This window comes from Ylistrum balloti, unplaced genomic scaffold, assembly GCF_031769215.1.
Source record: "Ylistrum balloti isolate Yb309-2 unplaced genomic scaffold, AGI_CSIRO_Ybal_v1 Utg369676, whole genome shotgun sequence".
In the NCBI taxonomy this organism is placed as follows: Eukaryota; Metazoa; Mollusca; class Bivalvia; order Pectinida; family Pectinidae; genus Ylistrum; species Ylistrum balloti.
The window spans coordinates 754,370-771,455 of NW_026781919.1; the positions used below are offsets into that span (position 1 = coordinate 754,370).

The 17,086-nt window shown below is 37.7% G+C and overlaps 1 protein-coding gene across 1 annotated transcript in view; it reads left to right on the forward strand.

The window, feature by feature from the left end:
* The window catches only part of LOC132563873 (BMP-binding endothelial regulator protein-like), a 70,777-nt gene that overhangs the window by 22,370 nt on the left and 31,321 nt on the right, over positions 1-17,086 (forward strand). Inside the window, exon 3 of the mRNA XM_060228636.1 lies at positions 816-1,010. Within this exon, the coding sequence (XP_060084619.1) occupies positions 816-1,010 (195 nt within the window). The remainder of the gene's footprint in view (positions 1-815; positions 1,011-17,086) is intronic.

Here is a 17,086-nt window from a genome sequence, read left to right on the forward strand (position 1 = left end):
ACATATACGACCTGCACATTTTCGATAAATAACGGTATGAGTTAACATAATCCTATTTCTAACTTTGATATTTGTCCAGCTGTACGGGTACTAGGCCAAAATACCATCAGAACGTACAATGTTGAATTTTTTGATAAGGAATTATCTCTCTTAAACGAAACAACGTTGAAAGAAATATACAATTCATAACCTAAAGAATGATCAGTGCATATATTCTAGATTATACCACTAGATATGTTATCGTGTTCTACCTCCTAGTGTGCAGCTGCGCTCTCGGGGCTGTTTAATAGCGCACGAATACTGGTGCATGCTGGGAGGTTCGTGTACTGCAGATGTTGGAAAGTTAGCTATAAAGAGATCTTCATAGTTGAATCCACATTATGTAGGTCTAAATGTGTTAAGGACATGGGGGTTTGGGTTAATAGTGTAACGGATTTGTTAACGGATAAATCGAAAAAGATAAAGGGAAAATTATATGCATGTTGAATGAATGAATGAATGAATGAGTGAATGGATCCTAGCTGATTTGAAGAGTGAAAGGGAGGACAAACGAACGAAGGAACAAATGAATGAATTAATGAATATTGAATATTTGATGGATGAATGAATGTTTCAATCAATCAATCAATAAAACAATCAATTAATCAATCAATCAATCAATGTTAGTTTTATGAGAAGATGATGGAATAAATTAAACATATAAAGATCGATGACGTTAATTATCGATATCTTATATCGATCTTGTGCCTATTTCGATGTCCTACACTGTCGTCACATGCTGATTTTTAAAACTTTTTATTTATTTTTGTTTCCAGAATGGCAGCGTACAGTGTAGACGTGAGAAATGTCAGAGTTTGGAAGGCTGCTATATGATCTTGTATGATTACCTACTAAGCGGTCACCGGAAGTGCTGCGAAGTGTGTAAAGGATGTACCGTGGACGGAGAATATTACTCCAGCAATTCTTTATGGACGGACAAAACAGATCCATGTACGGAATACTCTTGCAAGGTAGGAAAACAACTAGTATATTTCGAAATTCAAAGGTTTTGCTTGCTAAACCTATCCTCTTCGCGATCTTAAAATTCCAAAAAGGGACAGCTATAACGTTTTATCTTTTAGGGCGATGACCACTGAAATTTATAGAGTTGAAGAATTTCATTTTAAAGTACCGTTGATTAAATAAGAATTAATTTCTATGAGGCGTTCTTGAAATAACCTGCACGCGAGCTTAAAATTTCATAGGTGGTCAAGGGTAAATTTTTTATCGCTGAACCTCGACAAGTAAGATTGACCACCAAATTTAATCAGGTGTAACATAACAGTTAACCTTTTACTCAATTCAAATACATGTTAAACGGGGACGGACAAATGGACGGACGGATACAGGATATAACCACTATACATGTACCAAACAACTTCACGATGATGCAAAGACAAAACATCTTACGAAAATATTTAAATTAGATAATGATTTTCTTATCAACATCAATACAATGAAACCGTATATTACAACGCATTTGGGAAAAAATACGCGATTTGAAAAAAAAATATTCAAAATCGCGATTTTGAGTTTCTTTATTTGCTTTTTTAAAGATGTTTGTAACTTACATAGTATGCCATACTTCATTCTCATGAAGCAAATCCCGACTCAGTCAGTTTAGTAAAGATTTAATTCAAAATATGATCTTCCTTGACTTATAGTTCTATACATGTTGTCTCCTCTCTGTACATATTTTTTATATTCCACACCACCCGCAAAATAAGCTTGAATAATAGACACTTGTAATCTCCCGAATGAAAACGAACGGAAAAGTTTAATTTAATAGACATTAATGAAATATTGCGGCGAAGTGGTGGCGACGTCTAACTGAAAATAAGGCAGCGCGTCTGGGAAAAGGCTGACAAAATAAATTATTTACAAAAACGACATATCGAAATTAATTTCTTCCAATTTGTCAATTAGTTTCAAAATCCTAGTTGTCATTAATCAATTAACTTTATCATAAAATGTAGTCTCCTATCAGAACATACTGCCTCTATTTTACTGATCAATTTGATTGATAACTTCAATTTACGGTGTAAAAAATACCCACAAACTTATACCATACATAAATATGTCTTATATCAAACAAAAAATATGAAAAATGTCATTTTTCTTAATTGATAAGTCTGGTTCATGAACAAAAAGATCATAAGAGCCCGTATTTGGACAAGGTTTTTCCTCTATTTAAACTGATTGCGAGTCCGCGATGAACCTTCGTCGATACGTAAGCAAAAGTTATTGAAAACGGCGCCGAGCTAACTCGCCGACTGGTAGTCTGCACTGCGGTGTACAACCTGGATGTTGTAATCGAAAAGCTAATTCCTATTAATATTTGTTTCTTTATTGTGGTTTTATAATAATTATTAATCATGATGTATTTAAAAACCGGAATCAAACGTAGCTTTGTTTCATTTAAACCTATTATCGACGTCTGACAGCGAGACCAGAATTAGAAGAAAAAAATAATAAAAACTAGAATTTAAATTTTAAAAGAAATTTACCCGTTGTTTAAGTAGATCAACACACAATCCATTTAAGTACTTTTCAAGATTTTTGTAAAGTAATTCTCAATATAGCGGTCTATGGACCTGTCAGCTTCATTTGTGAAATATTTTTTTCGTCATTTAATTTTTACAAATATCGTATAGAGAATAAACAGAATCTGTTATCTCTTAGGGCAACGATGAATCGGATATCAGAGTCGAAAATTTTCAAACGTAATTTGATGTTATTTATAAAATAGATTTATCTATTCCCTGGCTTGTTTTACAGAATTCGATATAGTGGCAAGATTATCAGTGTTTCAACAATAGACCAACTTGTTTCTGCGTATATCAGGCCCGTCCAAAACTCCTATATAATGGGTTCTGTCACCAAATTCATCTTTAACTTCTAGACAGTAGGTTATAACTGTATACAAAATATAGTTTAAACAATTTATTAATGTAGACAAACTTACAACCACAATTCAATTTTAAGAAATCAATAATATATCTATCTATTTGCCTTAAGAAATAAATTAAAATCATTATATTCTCAATTACTGTGTTAACATCAAATAGAACCGCCCTTGCTTGTCTTCAGTGTTGAAAGATCAAATCGAGTCGAATATTTATTGCTTCAAATCAACATACCAAACAGTCGTCACCAGAAATTCTACACTTGTCCGTTAACTCGAAGTTGACCTCTAAGTATATATATACCTTTTCTGGTTTTAATTTATTTACTGGATATTAAGATACTCATTGCGTTTTTTTCATGTCTGAATACCTTAAAGAAAGGACAGTACATTACTTTAAATAAGTGATAAGAGATTATTTAAACAGATAATTCACACAACAGTAGTCACATTAGCCTGACATCAGGCGTCAGAGATTTTTAGTTTAGTCATACTGTATTGAAGTATATGTGTGAAAAAGACCACGAAAGTTCGACTGAAGTTTCTATACATAAAATATATACTTAGGACAGTTGTAAATGAGAATAGATTTTCTTTATTGCTTTCTGCGACGTCGTAACGGAGAAATTTTGAAGAGCTCGAGAATTGTCTTGTCAGTTTTTCCCCGTCTGACAATGCAGGGGAGTTACTTCACGAAGGGCCAGTCATATATTTTTGTATGGACCAACAGAGATTCAGTTTTAACCAAAGGTATACGGGGTAGGTATGTAGGTAGAAACAACATCACATTGTCAAAAAGTCTAATTACTAAGTCTGAAATACTGAGTCATATTGTATCATCAGACTGGTTCCGTCGAACAGAACCGTGTTAGCGACCACAAGTGTGGGTATAACAGTGTGTTGTTGGTAGGTAGATGAGGGTGTAACAGTATGTTGTTGGTAGGTGGATGGGGGTATAACGGTATACTGTTGGTTGGTAGATGGGGGTATTACAGTGTGTTGTTGGTAGGTAGATGGGGGTATAACAGTGTGTTGTTGGTGGGTAGATGGGGGTATAACAGTGTGTTGTTGGTGGGTAGATGGGGGTATAACAGTATGTTGTTGGTGGGTAGATGGGGGTATAACAGTGTGTTGTTGGTGGGTAGATGGGGGTATAACAGTATGTTGTTGGTGGGTAGATGGGGGTATTACAGTGTGTTGTTGGTGGGTAGATGGGGGTATAACAGTGTGTTGTTGGTGGGTAGATGGGGGTATAACAGTATGTTGTTGGTGGGTAGATGGGGGTATAACAGTGTGTTGTTGGTAGGTGGATGGGGTATAACAGTGTGTTGTTGGTAGGTGGATTGGGGTATAACAGTGTGTTGTTGGTAGGTGGATGGGGTATAACTGTGTTGTTGGTAGGTGGATGGGGTATAACAGTGTGTTGTTGGTAGGTAGATGGGGGTATAACAGTATGTTGTTGGTAGGTGGATGGGGTATAACAGTGTGTTGTTGGTAGGTAGATGGGGGTATAACAGTGTGTTGTTGGTAGGTGGATGGGGTATAAGAGTATGTTGTTGGTAGGTAGATGGGGGTATAACAGTGTGTTGTTGGTAGGTAGATGGGGGTATAACAGTGTGTTGTTGGTAGGTAGATGGGGGTATAACAGTATGTTGTTGGTAGGTGGATGGGGTATAACAGTGTGTTGTTGGTAGGTAGATGGGGGTATAACAGTATGTTGTTGGTAGGTGGATGGGGTATAACAGTGTGTTGTTGGTAGGTAGATGGGGGTATAACAGTATGTTGTTGGGGTATAACAGTGTGTTGTTGGTAGGTAGATGGGGGTATAACAGTATGTTGGTGGTATAACAGTGTGTTGTTGGTAGGTAGATGGGGGTATAACAGTATGTTGTTGGTAGGTGGATGGGGTATAAGAGTATGTTGTTGGTGGGTAGATGGGGTATAACAGTGTGTTGTTGGTAGGTAGATGGGGTATAACAGTGTGTTGTTGGTAGGTAGATGGGGGTATAACAGTGTGTTGTTGGTGGGTAGATGGGGGTATAACAGTGTGTTGTTGGTGGGTAGATGGGGGTATAACAGTGTGTTGTTGGTGGGTAGATGGGGGTATAACAGTGTGTTGTTGGTGGGTAGATGGGGGTATAACAGTGTGTTGTTGGTGGGTAGATGGGGGTATAACAGTGTGTTGTTGGTAGGTAGATGGGGGTATAACAGTGTGTTGTTGGTGGGAAGATGGTGGTATAACAGTGTGTTGTTGGTGGGTAGATGGGGGTATAACAGTGTGTTGTTGGTAGGTAGATGGGGGTATAACAGTGTGTTGTTGGTAGGTAGATGGGGGTATAACAGTGTGTTGTTGGTAGGTAGATGGGGGTATAACAGTGTGTTGTTGGTAGGTAGATGGGGGTATAACAGTGTGTTGTTGGTGGGTAGATGGGGTATAACAGTGTGTTGTTGGTAGGTAGATGGGGTATAACAGTGTGTTGTTGGTAGGTAGATGGGGGTATAACAGTGTGTTGTTGGTAGGTAGATGGGGGTATAACAGTGTGTTGTTGGTAGGTAGATGGGGGTATAACAGTGTGTTGTTGGTAGGTAGATGGGGGTATAACAGTGTGTTGTTGGTAGGTAGATGGGGGTATAACAGTGTGTTGTTGGTAGGTAGATGGGGGTATAACAATGTGTTGTTGGTAGGTAGATGGGGGTATAACAATGTGTTGTTGGTAGGTAGATGGGGGTATAACAGTGTGTTGTTGGTAGGTGGATTGGGGTAAAAAAAGAGTGGCGTGGATAGATGGGTGAGGGTATAATGGTGTTATGCCGAGAGGTACATGTATGGGTATAACTCTGCGTGATGTGGGGAGGTGGTTGAGGGTATGATAGAGTGGTATGGGGAGGTGGGTAAGGGTATAACAGAGTGGTGTGGGGAGGTGGGTAAGGGTATAACAGAGTGGTGTAGGGAGGTGGGTGAAGGTATAACAGAGTGGTGTGGGGAGATGGGTGAGGGTATAACAGAGTGATGTTGGGATGTGAATGAAGGTATAACAGAGTGGTGTGGGAAGGTGGGTGAGGGTATAACAGAGTGGTGTGGGGAGGTTGGTGAGGGTATAACAGAGTGGTGTGGGGAGGTGGGTGAGGGTATAACAGAGTGGTGTGGGGAGGTGGGTGAGGGTATAACAGAGTGGTGTGGGGAGATGGGTGAGGAAGTGATGTTGGGAGGTGGAGAAGGTATAACAGAGTGGTGTGGGGAGATGGGTGAGGGTATAACAGAGTGGTGTGGGGAGAGTGGTGTGGGGAGGTGGGTGAGGGTGTAACAGGGTGGTGTGGGGATGGGTATAACAGAGTGATGTTGGGAGGTGGATGAAGGTATAACAGAGTGGTGTGGGGAGGTGGGTGAGGGTATAACAGAGTGGTGTGGGGAGGTGGGTGAGGGTATAACAGAGTGGTGTGGGGAGATGGGTGAGGGTATAACAGAGTGATGTTGGGAGGTGGATGAAGGTATAACAGAGTGGTGTGGGGAGGTGGGTTTAGGGTGTAACAGGGTGGTGTGGGGAGATGGGTGAGGGTATAACAGAGTGGTGTGGGGAGATGGGTGAGGATATAACAGAGTGATGTTGGGAGGTGGATGAAGGTATAACAGAGTGGTGTGGGGAGGTGGGTGAGGGTATAACAGAGTGGTGTGGGGAGGTGGGTGAGGGTATAACAGGGTGGTGTGGGGAGATGGGTGAGGGTATAACAGAGTGGTGTGGGGAGATGGGTGAGGATATAACAGAGTGATGTTGGGAGGTGGATGAAGGTATAACAGAGTGGTGTGGGGAGGTGGGTGAGGGTATAACAGAGTGGTGTGGGGAGGTGGGTGAGGGTGTAACAGGGTGGTGTGGGGAGATGGGTGAGGATATAACAGAGTGGTGTGGGGAGGTGGGTGAGGATATAACAGAGTGGTGTGGGGAGGTGGATGAAGGTATAACAGAGTGATGTTGGGAGGAGGTTGAGGGTATAACAGAGTGGTGTGGGGAGATGGGTGAGGGTATAACAGAGTGGTGTGGGGAGGTGGGTGAGGGTATAACAGAGTGGTGTGGGGAGGTGGGTGAGGGTATAACAGAGTGGTGTGGGGAGGTGGGTGAGGGTATAACAGAGTGGTGTGGGGAGGTGGGTGAGGGTATAACAGAGTGGTGTGGGGAGGTGGATGAAGGTATAACAGAGTGGTGTGGGGAGATGGGTGAGGGTATAACAGAGTGATGTTGGGAGGTGGATGAAGGTATAACAGAGTGGTGTGGGGAGGTGGGTGAGGGTATAACAGAGTGGTGTGGGGAGGTGGGTGAGGGTATAACAGAGTGGTGTGGGGAGGTTGTTGAGGATATAACAGGGTAGTTTGGGGGTTGATTTTCGAACTGTACATTTTATTGGTTGTATGACTCTCAGACCTATTACATTTCCCGTACACAGAAAACTCTCGACTTGTAAGAGTAATAATAACTGTTAAGTGTTAAAATGGCTTTTACATTGTACCACGAGTAGTGTTGCGGTTACAGGCATAATGAGTTGAAGCATCAATATATATATATAAGTTTTATAGTCTTATATGTAAATGAATCATACAACTTACTCTGAGTAAATGTAAGGACCTTCATTCATTGTATAATATATAAATCCCCACGGAGGGTGCATGTACTTTAAATAAAAAATAAAGAGAGAGTGATGTTTTTAACATCTATTTCACATATCCATTCATGAAAAACTTGTTTACTATGTGTATATTGTAGGAAGCATTAAAACGGAGGTTGATATACCTCAACGTACGTGCACTTTAAATTTATCATCACTAAACGTAGCGATATATTTCTTACGTTGATTTAATCCTTTAACTAATTCTACCAACAAAGACCCATGTCTGACGACTAGACATATACACACGTGGAAATACGAACGAAAAAATACCGTCAGCGTGCTAATTTCCAAAGATAAGTAACGTGTTCGTTCAAAAATTGTCCGTGTTCACTCAGCCGTGACGTCTCTCACTATGATATGTCGCCCGATTTGTCGATAAGAATCTTGCCTACCTCGATATACTTGTAGATTAGATGGAGCACGAGAGATAACGATCGGACTTTACCTGTGTGCCAAAAGGCTATACTATAATTCGCTAACTCGTCTGAATTCATCTGTCGCCATCTCCAAACATTCACGACATTCCGGAAACCCGTCATTTTGTTATTTGTCCGCCAGGTGGCGTCTCGACAATTAGCACACAGGTAGGACTCCAGGTGGCGCCACGGCGATTAATGAAGACGTTTTATATAAGGACCTGGGCCTGTATGTTTAAGTTTGGTTAGATTTACAACCCGAAGAAATATCTTAATGGGATTCTTATACATGAATAGTTTTGTATCAGGCACTTTACAATATTTTAGAATTTCACTGAAGTCCCTATTGATTTGATGGTGTAAAATCGTTTCCGTATCATAACCAGCTTAATAAAAGCATATAACGTAATGCTCCTCTCTATTTTGTTTAAAACTGTAGATTTGTGTAAAGGGTAACTTTGATATTTCAATCTAACTCAGTGTAAAAATTGATGAAAACTTGGGAACATGAGTTTAACGATACGATGTTCTATTATGTAAAAAAGCATTAAAAGTACCAAGCTAGTACATGCTTTATGTAAAAGTGTATGCATCCACTCACATACATACTTTCATGTCGAGAATCAATACAGTCAGAAGTCATAGACCGGAGTCTGTTGTATGAATCTAACCAGTCTTTGACACCGGATATAGATACTTATCACTGAGATCATGCTGCGCATGTCAACGGGTCATTATCGGTTCTATTAGAACGTAATTAATTACACAATTTTATTGTGTTACAATAATATTAAGTCTACATAAAATGGCCGTTAATCTGTCTGGATTGTCGCGATGTACTGACCACTGTAGTGGTCAAGTGACCACTGGTCAGATCGTTTAAATTTTCTGTCACCAATCAGTCTGTCATTTTTCGTGACATCCACTTAATCGAGACGATCTAATCTGACAATTAGAGAATCCGTAGTAACCGGGTACTTACTGTCAGTGATGTAAGCGATATTTCAGCACTTACTATATTATAATAATTATCGTTATTTTACGTTTTATGATTAATCTATCTATTTTCTGTGAAATAATTGTTGCAAAGAATAACAAGAAAGAAGTTGAATGAATGTTAGTTATCAATATTTCACATTCGAGTAATGGGTGATACACGTGTTTGGCTAAAACACTAACACATGCAATACACCCTTGTCTTGTAATACAAATAGTGACGAGATTGTTTAAATAAGGACGTCTATGCCGACTGTAAATAGCCTTTTTTGGCATTGTAAACTATCAATAACCATCGATAATATAGACTAAATCAGCCGTGAAATGATCAAGTCTCTCTCTTGTAGTATACCTCACATCCTTCTGTTTTCGATAACTCAATGACGAGAAAAATGAAATTCGAGTCACCTCTTCGCAATAAAAATACATTGGATGTGAAAACAAACCCGTAAGGAGTCGATAAAATGGTAGAAACAAGACCAGAATGCCAGTTATAATGGGCGTATGAATTTTACATTGTTTCCGGTTATAAATATCAAGACGGAAATTAGTCCGCGAACCGCATAGACAATATAATCTTAATATTTGAGTGCAGTATAGATATATGTAATGATGACGAGGTTTTCCATATTTACCTTCCCTGATTGTGTTGGTTGTTTTTATTTTCCTTCTGACGTGTTCTGATATGGTATTAATATCAAATTAGTCATCTTTAGAAGAAGAGACCTCGCGTAGAAAATCTTACCATTTATTTTGAACAGTTACCGTATCCGTTTTAAGATAGGACTTATTCTCTTCACGGACGTATCACGTTTTTCACATTTTCTACATGAAATCACAAATCAAATAACGATTTAAATCACAAGGAAGTGTCGCCCGATAATTAGCTCGTGGAGTTACAAAATGAGCTGAAATTGATCCCCTCCCCACCCCCTCCCCAACTGGTTGTACATGGCTCCGTGAAGGAGGCACTCGAAGGGTTATTTAGAAAGAACTTAAGGATTATTAACATGTCAGTTAAAGTTGTCATACAACATCAGAAACTAAATACCTGTACTAAATGTCTACTCTTTATATTATTAGTATATGTCGTCCACAGAACGAATGCCGAATTTTCATTGTTCACGGCCGGATTTGTGGTTCTCTATAAGATGTTTTTTCAAGACTAAAACATAATTAGATATGAAAACTAAATATTTTTGACCAATCATTGAAGATACGACCACGTTGTTTTGGTCCGTGTATTTCCTTTTATGTACGATTCCTTCATTCATATAGACATGTACTTGGTTTCACAGCTTCTGTAAACAGTTAATAACTTTCATTTAACGAGACCTCATCATACAACTCCACACTTAACTGACCAATCGGAGGTTGAAACTTTTAAACGACAAATGACCCGACCACTTTCGATTTTTCTCTTTGGCTGACAAAACGAATTCTAATTGTGTTTACTGCAGGTTGATTGATGAGTTCTCAAGCCTTTTAAACATGAAAGATGTCACTCCTTTGAATTTCAAGTTGTAAAAAAATCGAATTTGTCAAAAAAACCAATGAGAAATTGCAAAAATAATAGTGAACCCCCTTGACCCTCGAAATTTAAAGTATCATGTATACCAAATGCGACCCGTTATCGTAATCGGGTAGATTTAGGTACCCGACTAATTGAAATGGTGACCTGGGGGTCGACAGGGATACGCCGAGCTTCACGATCTTATCGGGGACATATCGGGTTAAACCTACACACAAAGTCATCTTTCCACGAGATTTAGTAGCGAGAGTTCTTCTAAACTTATCCCGATCTGTTGTACATGCATGGCCTACATATTATGTTTATGACTTTCCATTTGCTGTTCAACTGGTTTGGCTGGGGGAAAAAAAGTGAACGTTGAATTGTATGTGTGTGTGTGATTGATGACTTTTTCTGTGATCAACAGATAATTTCATTTGAACTATATCACTGAGGTTTATAATCTGTATAAAGATATTTGGTACATGACGCTATATAATCTGGGGTCGTAATAACGAAGTTAAACTACAAACAGGTTCGTAATAACCAAGGTTTGCCATATGTTGAGGTCGTATTAACAAAAATTTGACTACCATCGTCGGTCATCATAACGAGGTTAAATTATGAAACTGGGCTGTTGTAACAAAGTTTGATTAACTACTTGACTCCTAAGGACGAAGTTTTACTTAAACCGAAGTCGTCATAACGAGGTAAAACTAAACACTAGAGTCGTAATAACGAAGATCAACTATAGTGCTATTGTCTGGAGCCGTAAGAATAAGGTTTAACTATAAACACGGGTTTTAGTAACGAATTTCAACCATAAACTGCAGCCGTATGAACGAAGTTGAGCCATAAACTGGAGTCACAACTGTAGTGTAATTTACTCTGTGGTTGTAAAAACAGATTTATCTGTGTGTCACTCAAACATTTTGTTTTAACAGAGTAAACGTTGGAGCTTTAAGCTGCAAATGCCGGTATACCTGAAAACAGCTTACACAATGACAATAACGAAACGAAAAGTCATTTTATTATTTAATCATATCTTTGGACCAACGCCGAACTCCAATTTGTCATTCTGAATGAAACGAATTAAATCGTTATGTGTGGGGGACCTTAATTTGATGTATTTTTTTTTTCATTTGATCTCTTTAAATAAGCTTCCTCAAAGTCAGTGATCGACCGCGACGTAACACTCACACATGGAGTTCGCCGTACTTACATAAAACATGCTTGTAATGTTAAAACACCTGCGTGCGGCAAGGCATTCGGTATTTACAAATATAATTCAAGTTTGAAATTCCATTCCACTTACCGGGTCAAATTAGTTATCTAGGGCATTTGTTTTTACCTGTTATATGTACAACTACAACCCAAAAATGTCATTAATTATTGTTTTCGTCAACAGGCTTACCTGAACATGCTTTTTATTCGACTTAAAGAGGATGACACATGTCACCTTAACTAGGCATTAATGTATATATTTTCCGAATAGCTTTGAACTGAAAACAAACATCTTTAAAAATAAAAAAAAACAAAAAAAAAAGTTCTAGATCTGATACCTGTACAACCTTCTCACTGGATTATTTTCATTTGATAACTTTAAGTCTTAAACGCATCGTGCAGGTAAAGACATACCCCTGCCAAATGCATGTTTATGATATAAAACATATGTTTGATTGTTTTATATTGTTTTACGAGTAGTTATTGGATATATTTGACGTCCATTGTGACAGCCTTTCCGCCATTCAGCTGATAAAGAAGGTAGAAAATAAGTAGAGTTGAAACAGTATGCAGCGATGGGAGAAAGAGACGGGGATATAAAGATGTGTTATATGTAGAGAAGGTCCGTCTATACTTTCAGGCCTGTTATTAAACAATCATTTTAAAGACCACCCCTTTCAGGCCTGTTATTAAACAATCATTTTAAAGACCCCCCCCCTCCCCCCCCCCTTTGGTCTAATTATAACTCTAACATAACTCTGAACAGGCGCATCACAGCAAAAGGACCGGTTACTTAAGGACAGACAGGAAGAGGAAGGGGATCCTATACTCTTTGAATTTCTATGAAATGTATTAAAATGACTTCATAGATACCCCGTGTTGCTAATCTAACTGAAATATCTGGGCTGGCGTTATCGCGTCTACTCTTTTTCGAAGAACCGCGGAGGGATCTTTATCGAGCGAGTTGGATATTTATTCCCACACGGGCCTCCATTTTAAGTTCCATCCGACGGACTGTATGTTAGTGGTAGGTAGGTGCAAGGGACTTTATACATGAAGAGTGAAATGAAGGGAGGTAACTCTAGGAGAACAGGAAATTGCCAAAGTCAACATAGAATAAAAACAAACAGAAAGGAATTGTCATAAGCTTAGAAATACAGTGCGCAATTTACGTGTAATTTGCTCAAAGAATTGTCCAAATAGCACCGTTCAGTACATATTTATAACGAGCCTGACGAGGCGGATCAGGAAAATTCAAAATGATTGAAAGGAATGTCAGAATTTAGATAACAGATGCACTAATGCTTAGATTAAATAAATTTCATTATTTCTGATATTTAATTTAATAGCCAGGCACATTCATACGAAAAGAAGATTTATTTGTTTAAGAGTTCAGAAAACAGCTCTCTTAAGCAATTAATGCAAGATGAAGTAACATCGATTTAAATGAAATTTGGTTGTACATGTGTAGGCAGAATCTCATTCATTAATAACTTCACATGACCGAGGTACGATGAACAGTCCCACTTAAAGTAGATTACTGTGTATCTTCTCAGCGGTTCAATAATATCAAAGTGTTTACTGATGATAGCTTTCTGATCTGATTCTCAATCAGGGGGCACGAGGATCTAAAAGTAGACAGACTTGGTGATTTGTAAATTGTTTATAATCGTATACCGTGATCGGTTTTTATTTATAAAACATCTCCAATAACGAATTTGGCACGAATATAACATACTTCTAATACAATGCATTCCGACATCCCAACACACGAACACGATAAGTTAGGATTCTCTATGTATGAGAGACAATTTGAGTTCAAATCCATCTTGATTTCGTGTCTGTTTTTTGCAGTGTAATGCTTCTCTAAGTTTTTGACCTGACGTACACAAATCATGATGTACCTGGATAGCGCGTGCTCGCGTGACTGAAACGATGATTATCTCCTACAGACTTAAACTTAACATAATTACATAACCTATTCAGAGACAAAACAGCCATAAAGCATGTCGATGACTTGACAATATTTTGTCATGTCGTTTAAAACACAGAATTCTGTCTGCGAGCCTGTCCATGTATGTTTGTCAATACAAGTCACAAGGTAATCACAACGTTATAAAATGATATTTCTGGTGTTCAATCTAATTACATGTATATTTGTTCCATAATATTGTGTTAAGTATTTGTTCTGGCCTGTTAATACCACACGGGGCTGGATTTAAGAGTCAATTAGTCAGAAACAGATTAACATATAGTATTGCAAACAGCTTTATTTTGTCGCCTTGTTGTTGTTCAGAAATACGAATTTAGTTCAATAATCTATTCATTAGTATATTGTTGCACCGATAATTTTCATTAAAATAACTCAATTAATATTCCTCAGATTGATTAGTGTCCTTAAGATGTCACGATAGAGAAAAAAAACTAGATATTTTGAAGAATTCACGTTGTATTTAAAAACGCATTAAAGCAAACAGTGTAGAAGAGTGGATGAAATAGACGAGAAGAAAGAAATTAAGAGAAAGAAGAATACAGATATGATAAAGATGGAGAAAAATAAATATATTCGAAAACGTATAACGGTAAAATGGACATTTATTTGTCTTTGGTTTTATGATATTTTTAGATATGGTGATTCCATTTTGTAGTACAACGTGACCTTCAAATGCCCTTGCTTGTATTCTAGCCTGTGTTAGACAGAGGTCATCGTGTCTAGATATAACGCATTACATCGCTAGTGAAAGCTGAAAGAGAGAAAATGGGTCCTAATTCCCACCAATTATCCGCAGTAACGCTCAAATCTTTTGATCTTTCGTCGAATTGAACGACGGAAGGTATGTCCTGAAATTGTCGGGTATGTAAACCAAATTTTCCCATCATTTTACCGAAATGCCTTTAACATTTTAAATGACTTTAGATTCAATTACATAAAGGTAACTCAGTAGCCATGGGAATGTCCGAGAAATTGTATTTTTTTTACTGAAGGAAAAGAAATAATTTAATCTCGACATTCATTACAGTTGGTCATACATAATTAATACTGGAGTCGTGGGAGGCCCTAATTACGTCTAAAGCTTATGATTTTATGTAATAGCGATCCATTTATTTCAAATTACAAGGGTGCTTAAATTTTCAGTTTTATAAACCGATTCTTTATAAAAAAAAATTTCATCGTTTCCGAATCAGTCTGTTTCATCTTTGTACAAGTACATATGATTGAAAGGAAAGATTTTACTTAAAACTTGACGTCTGTATCAGCGTATTTGTTAAATAAATGAAGGACATTACAACGGTCTCTACCTTATATGGGGTTTAAGAATCGAGAAACGAAATGAAATGAAAAATTATGACGAGTTTCATAATTGCTGTTGATCACATGACTTCAATACTTTACGTCATGAAGCTATGACGGAACAATATTTCAATACAATTTGGTACAATTAATTAAATTATACACAATTAAATTGTTTCAATATCAAAGAAAGAATATGAAATAGGATTGTAATTACATGTAGAACTGACTTAACAATGTCAGAATATGTTGTAATTTTTGTGTAAAAGAAACTGCTGTGAAACATTTTAAGCAAAAAAAATACTTACATTAATTTACATCTAGTATATATGAACTCTTCTAATTTAATTAATATTTTGCACAGGTGAGTTTTAAATGGGAACTTTTAAATACTGGAATATTTGAATTTTTATGAACGAATAACAAATGATATGCTAAGATTATATGTAAGTAAAAAGTGTTAATGATAACAATAGGTTAGGGGAAAATTGCAAATAAAACCAAACAAAATTAGGAACATTATTTATCGTTTCACAGCTGTAGATTTGTCGATAAGTCAGATTTATATATTTTGAGATTTATTTGCTTTTAACATCCTGTATTATAGTGGAAACAATTTAAATTTTCAGTTAATTACTGGTTAATTCAAACTAACCTTTGAGCATCTGGAGCTGATTGCTCATGCTTAGTGCAATGTTAGTTGTGTACGCAATTTCTTTGTTCGTTTTGGGGTGTATTTTATCGACTATCGTAGAAAATATCGACATGTGTACTTTTAAATCTTGATAGCTATATAAATTATAAATCTATTTGATGACACTGGTGTATATGATGCTGATAAATGATTTCTAGGTACACACACGTGTCACTCTCTGTGACGAACCATGATCGATATATATTGAATAACGCCAATGCTATGTAGACTGTGGAGATGACGAGTCTGAAGATGTTAACGATGATTGAAATATGTGTTCATGGGTTGAACAGGTTAAAGTTCAAAACAAAAAGGAACGTAGATAACCCTGAACTAAAGTTTACATTTGGGTTTTATAGACGCGCCAGCAATTGGTTTGTTGTGCCATGAAAGAATGAAAGAAAAATGAATTCTCATTGTGAATAACCTAAATGTCACCACTTCGGAACTAATGATTCTTTAGTCGTAATGTTAACACGTGCAAACTAGCACCTATTCTTAGTGTTTTTTCAATGCTTTTATCAAACCCAAAGCTCATTTGACAGATTATCGAACTCCGTAATCGTAAGATTCGGGAGTTTAGTTAGATTCCACCGCGAGGCAGATTCTATTTCTCAGTAAGCTGCTCTCTGCTGTTGCGGGTCTTCGACTTTAAAAAATATTTCAACTTCTTCAGATAGCATGCAGTGTGCCTTCCGTATGTTGTTCAGTGAGGTAGACACAAACTTCTACAAGGGTACCTGCCTCAAAATGACCCGACTGTTCACAAGGCGATGAATCAAACAAACGAATTTACTTGTTCGAAACCTCCATTGTCAATAGTTGTCGGTTCCATTTCAAAAAGATTTGAATTATGCCGCCAACTTCAATGCGTTCAAGCTGGTCGCAATGCATGTCGTCTCTCTGGATCCCTGTAATATGTCAAGGTAGAAGCTCACAATTAGCAATGTGTAAACCAGAAAGTCTGGTCAGTTAGTAGGAAGGAGGGAGTCTATCTGGTTTGGGGTTTGAAATCGTCGGTATCTTAACCGTCCCTTATCTGGAACGACTTTTGGTTTGGACGTCATCCGACAGTGAACGAAAGAAATTAACATTGATAATATTTATACACAGAAACTATATCGCCTCGGCGCACGTGGAAGTTCCCGTTTGCAATCGACATCAGACAAGCGGTCTCTGGTACACGAACACGGAGATGTATGTTTCCTTAAGACAAGGTCAGTCTGCGTTGTCGCGACTACTAATGATAACAATACATCAACCGTTGTCAATTTTTCCAGAGATTACAATGGATCCGGGACACAAGGAACATTTCATTGGAACAACTGTCAAAGGGTCAACAGGTCAAATG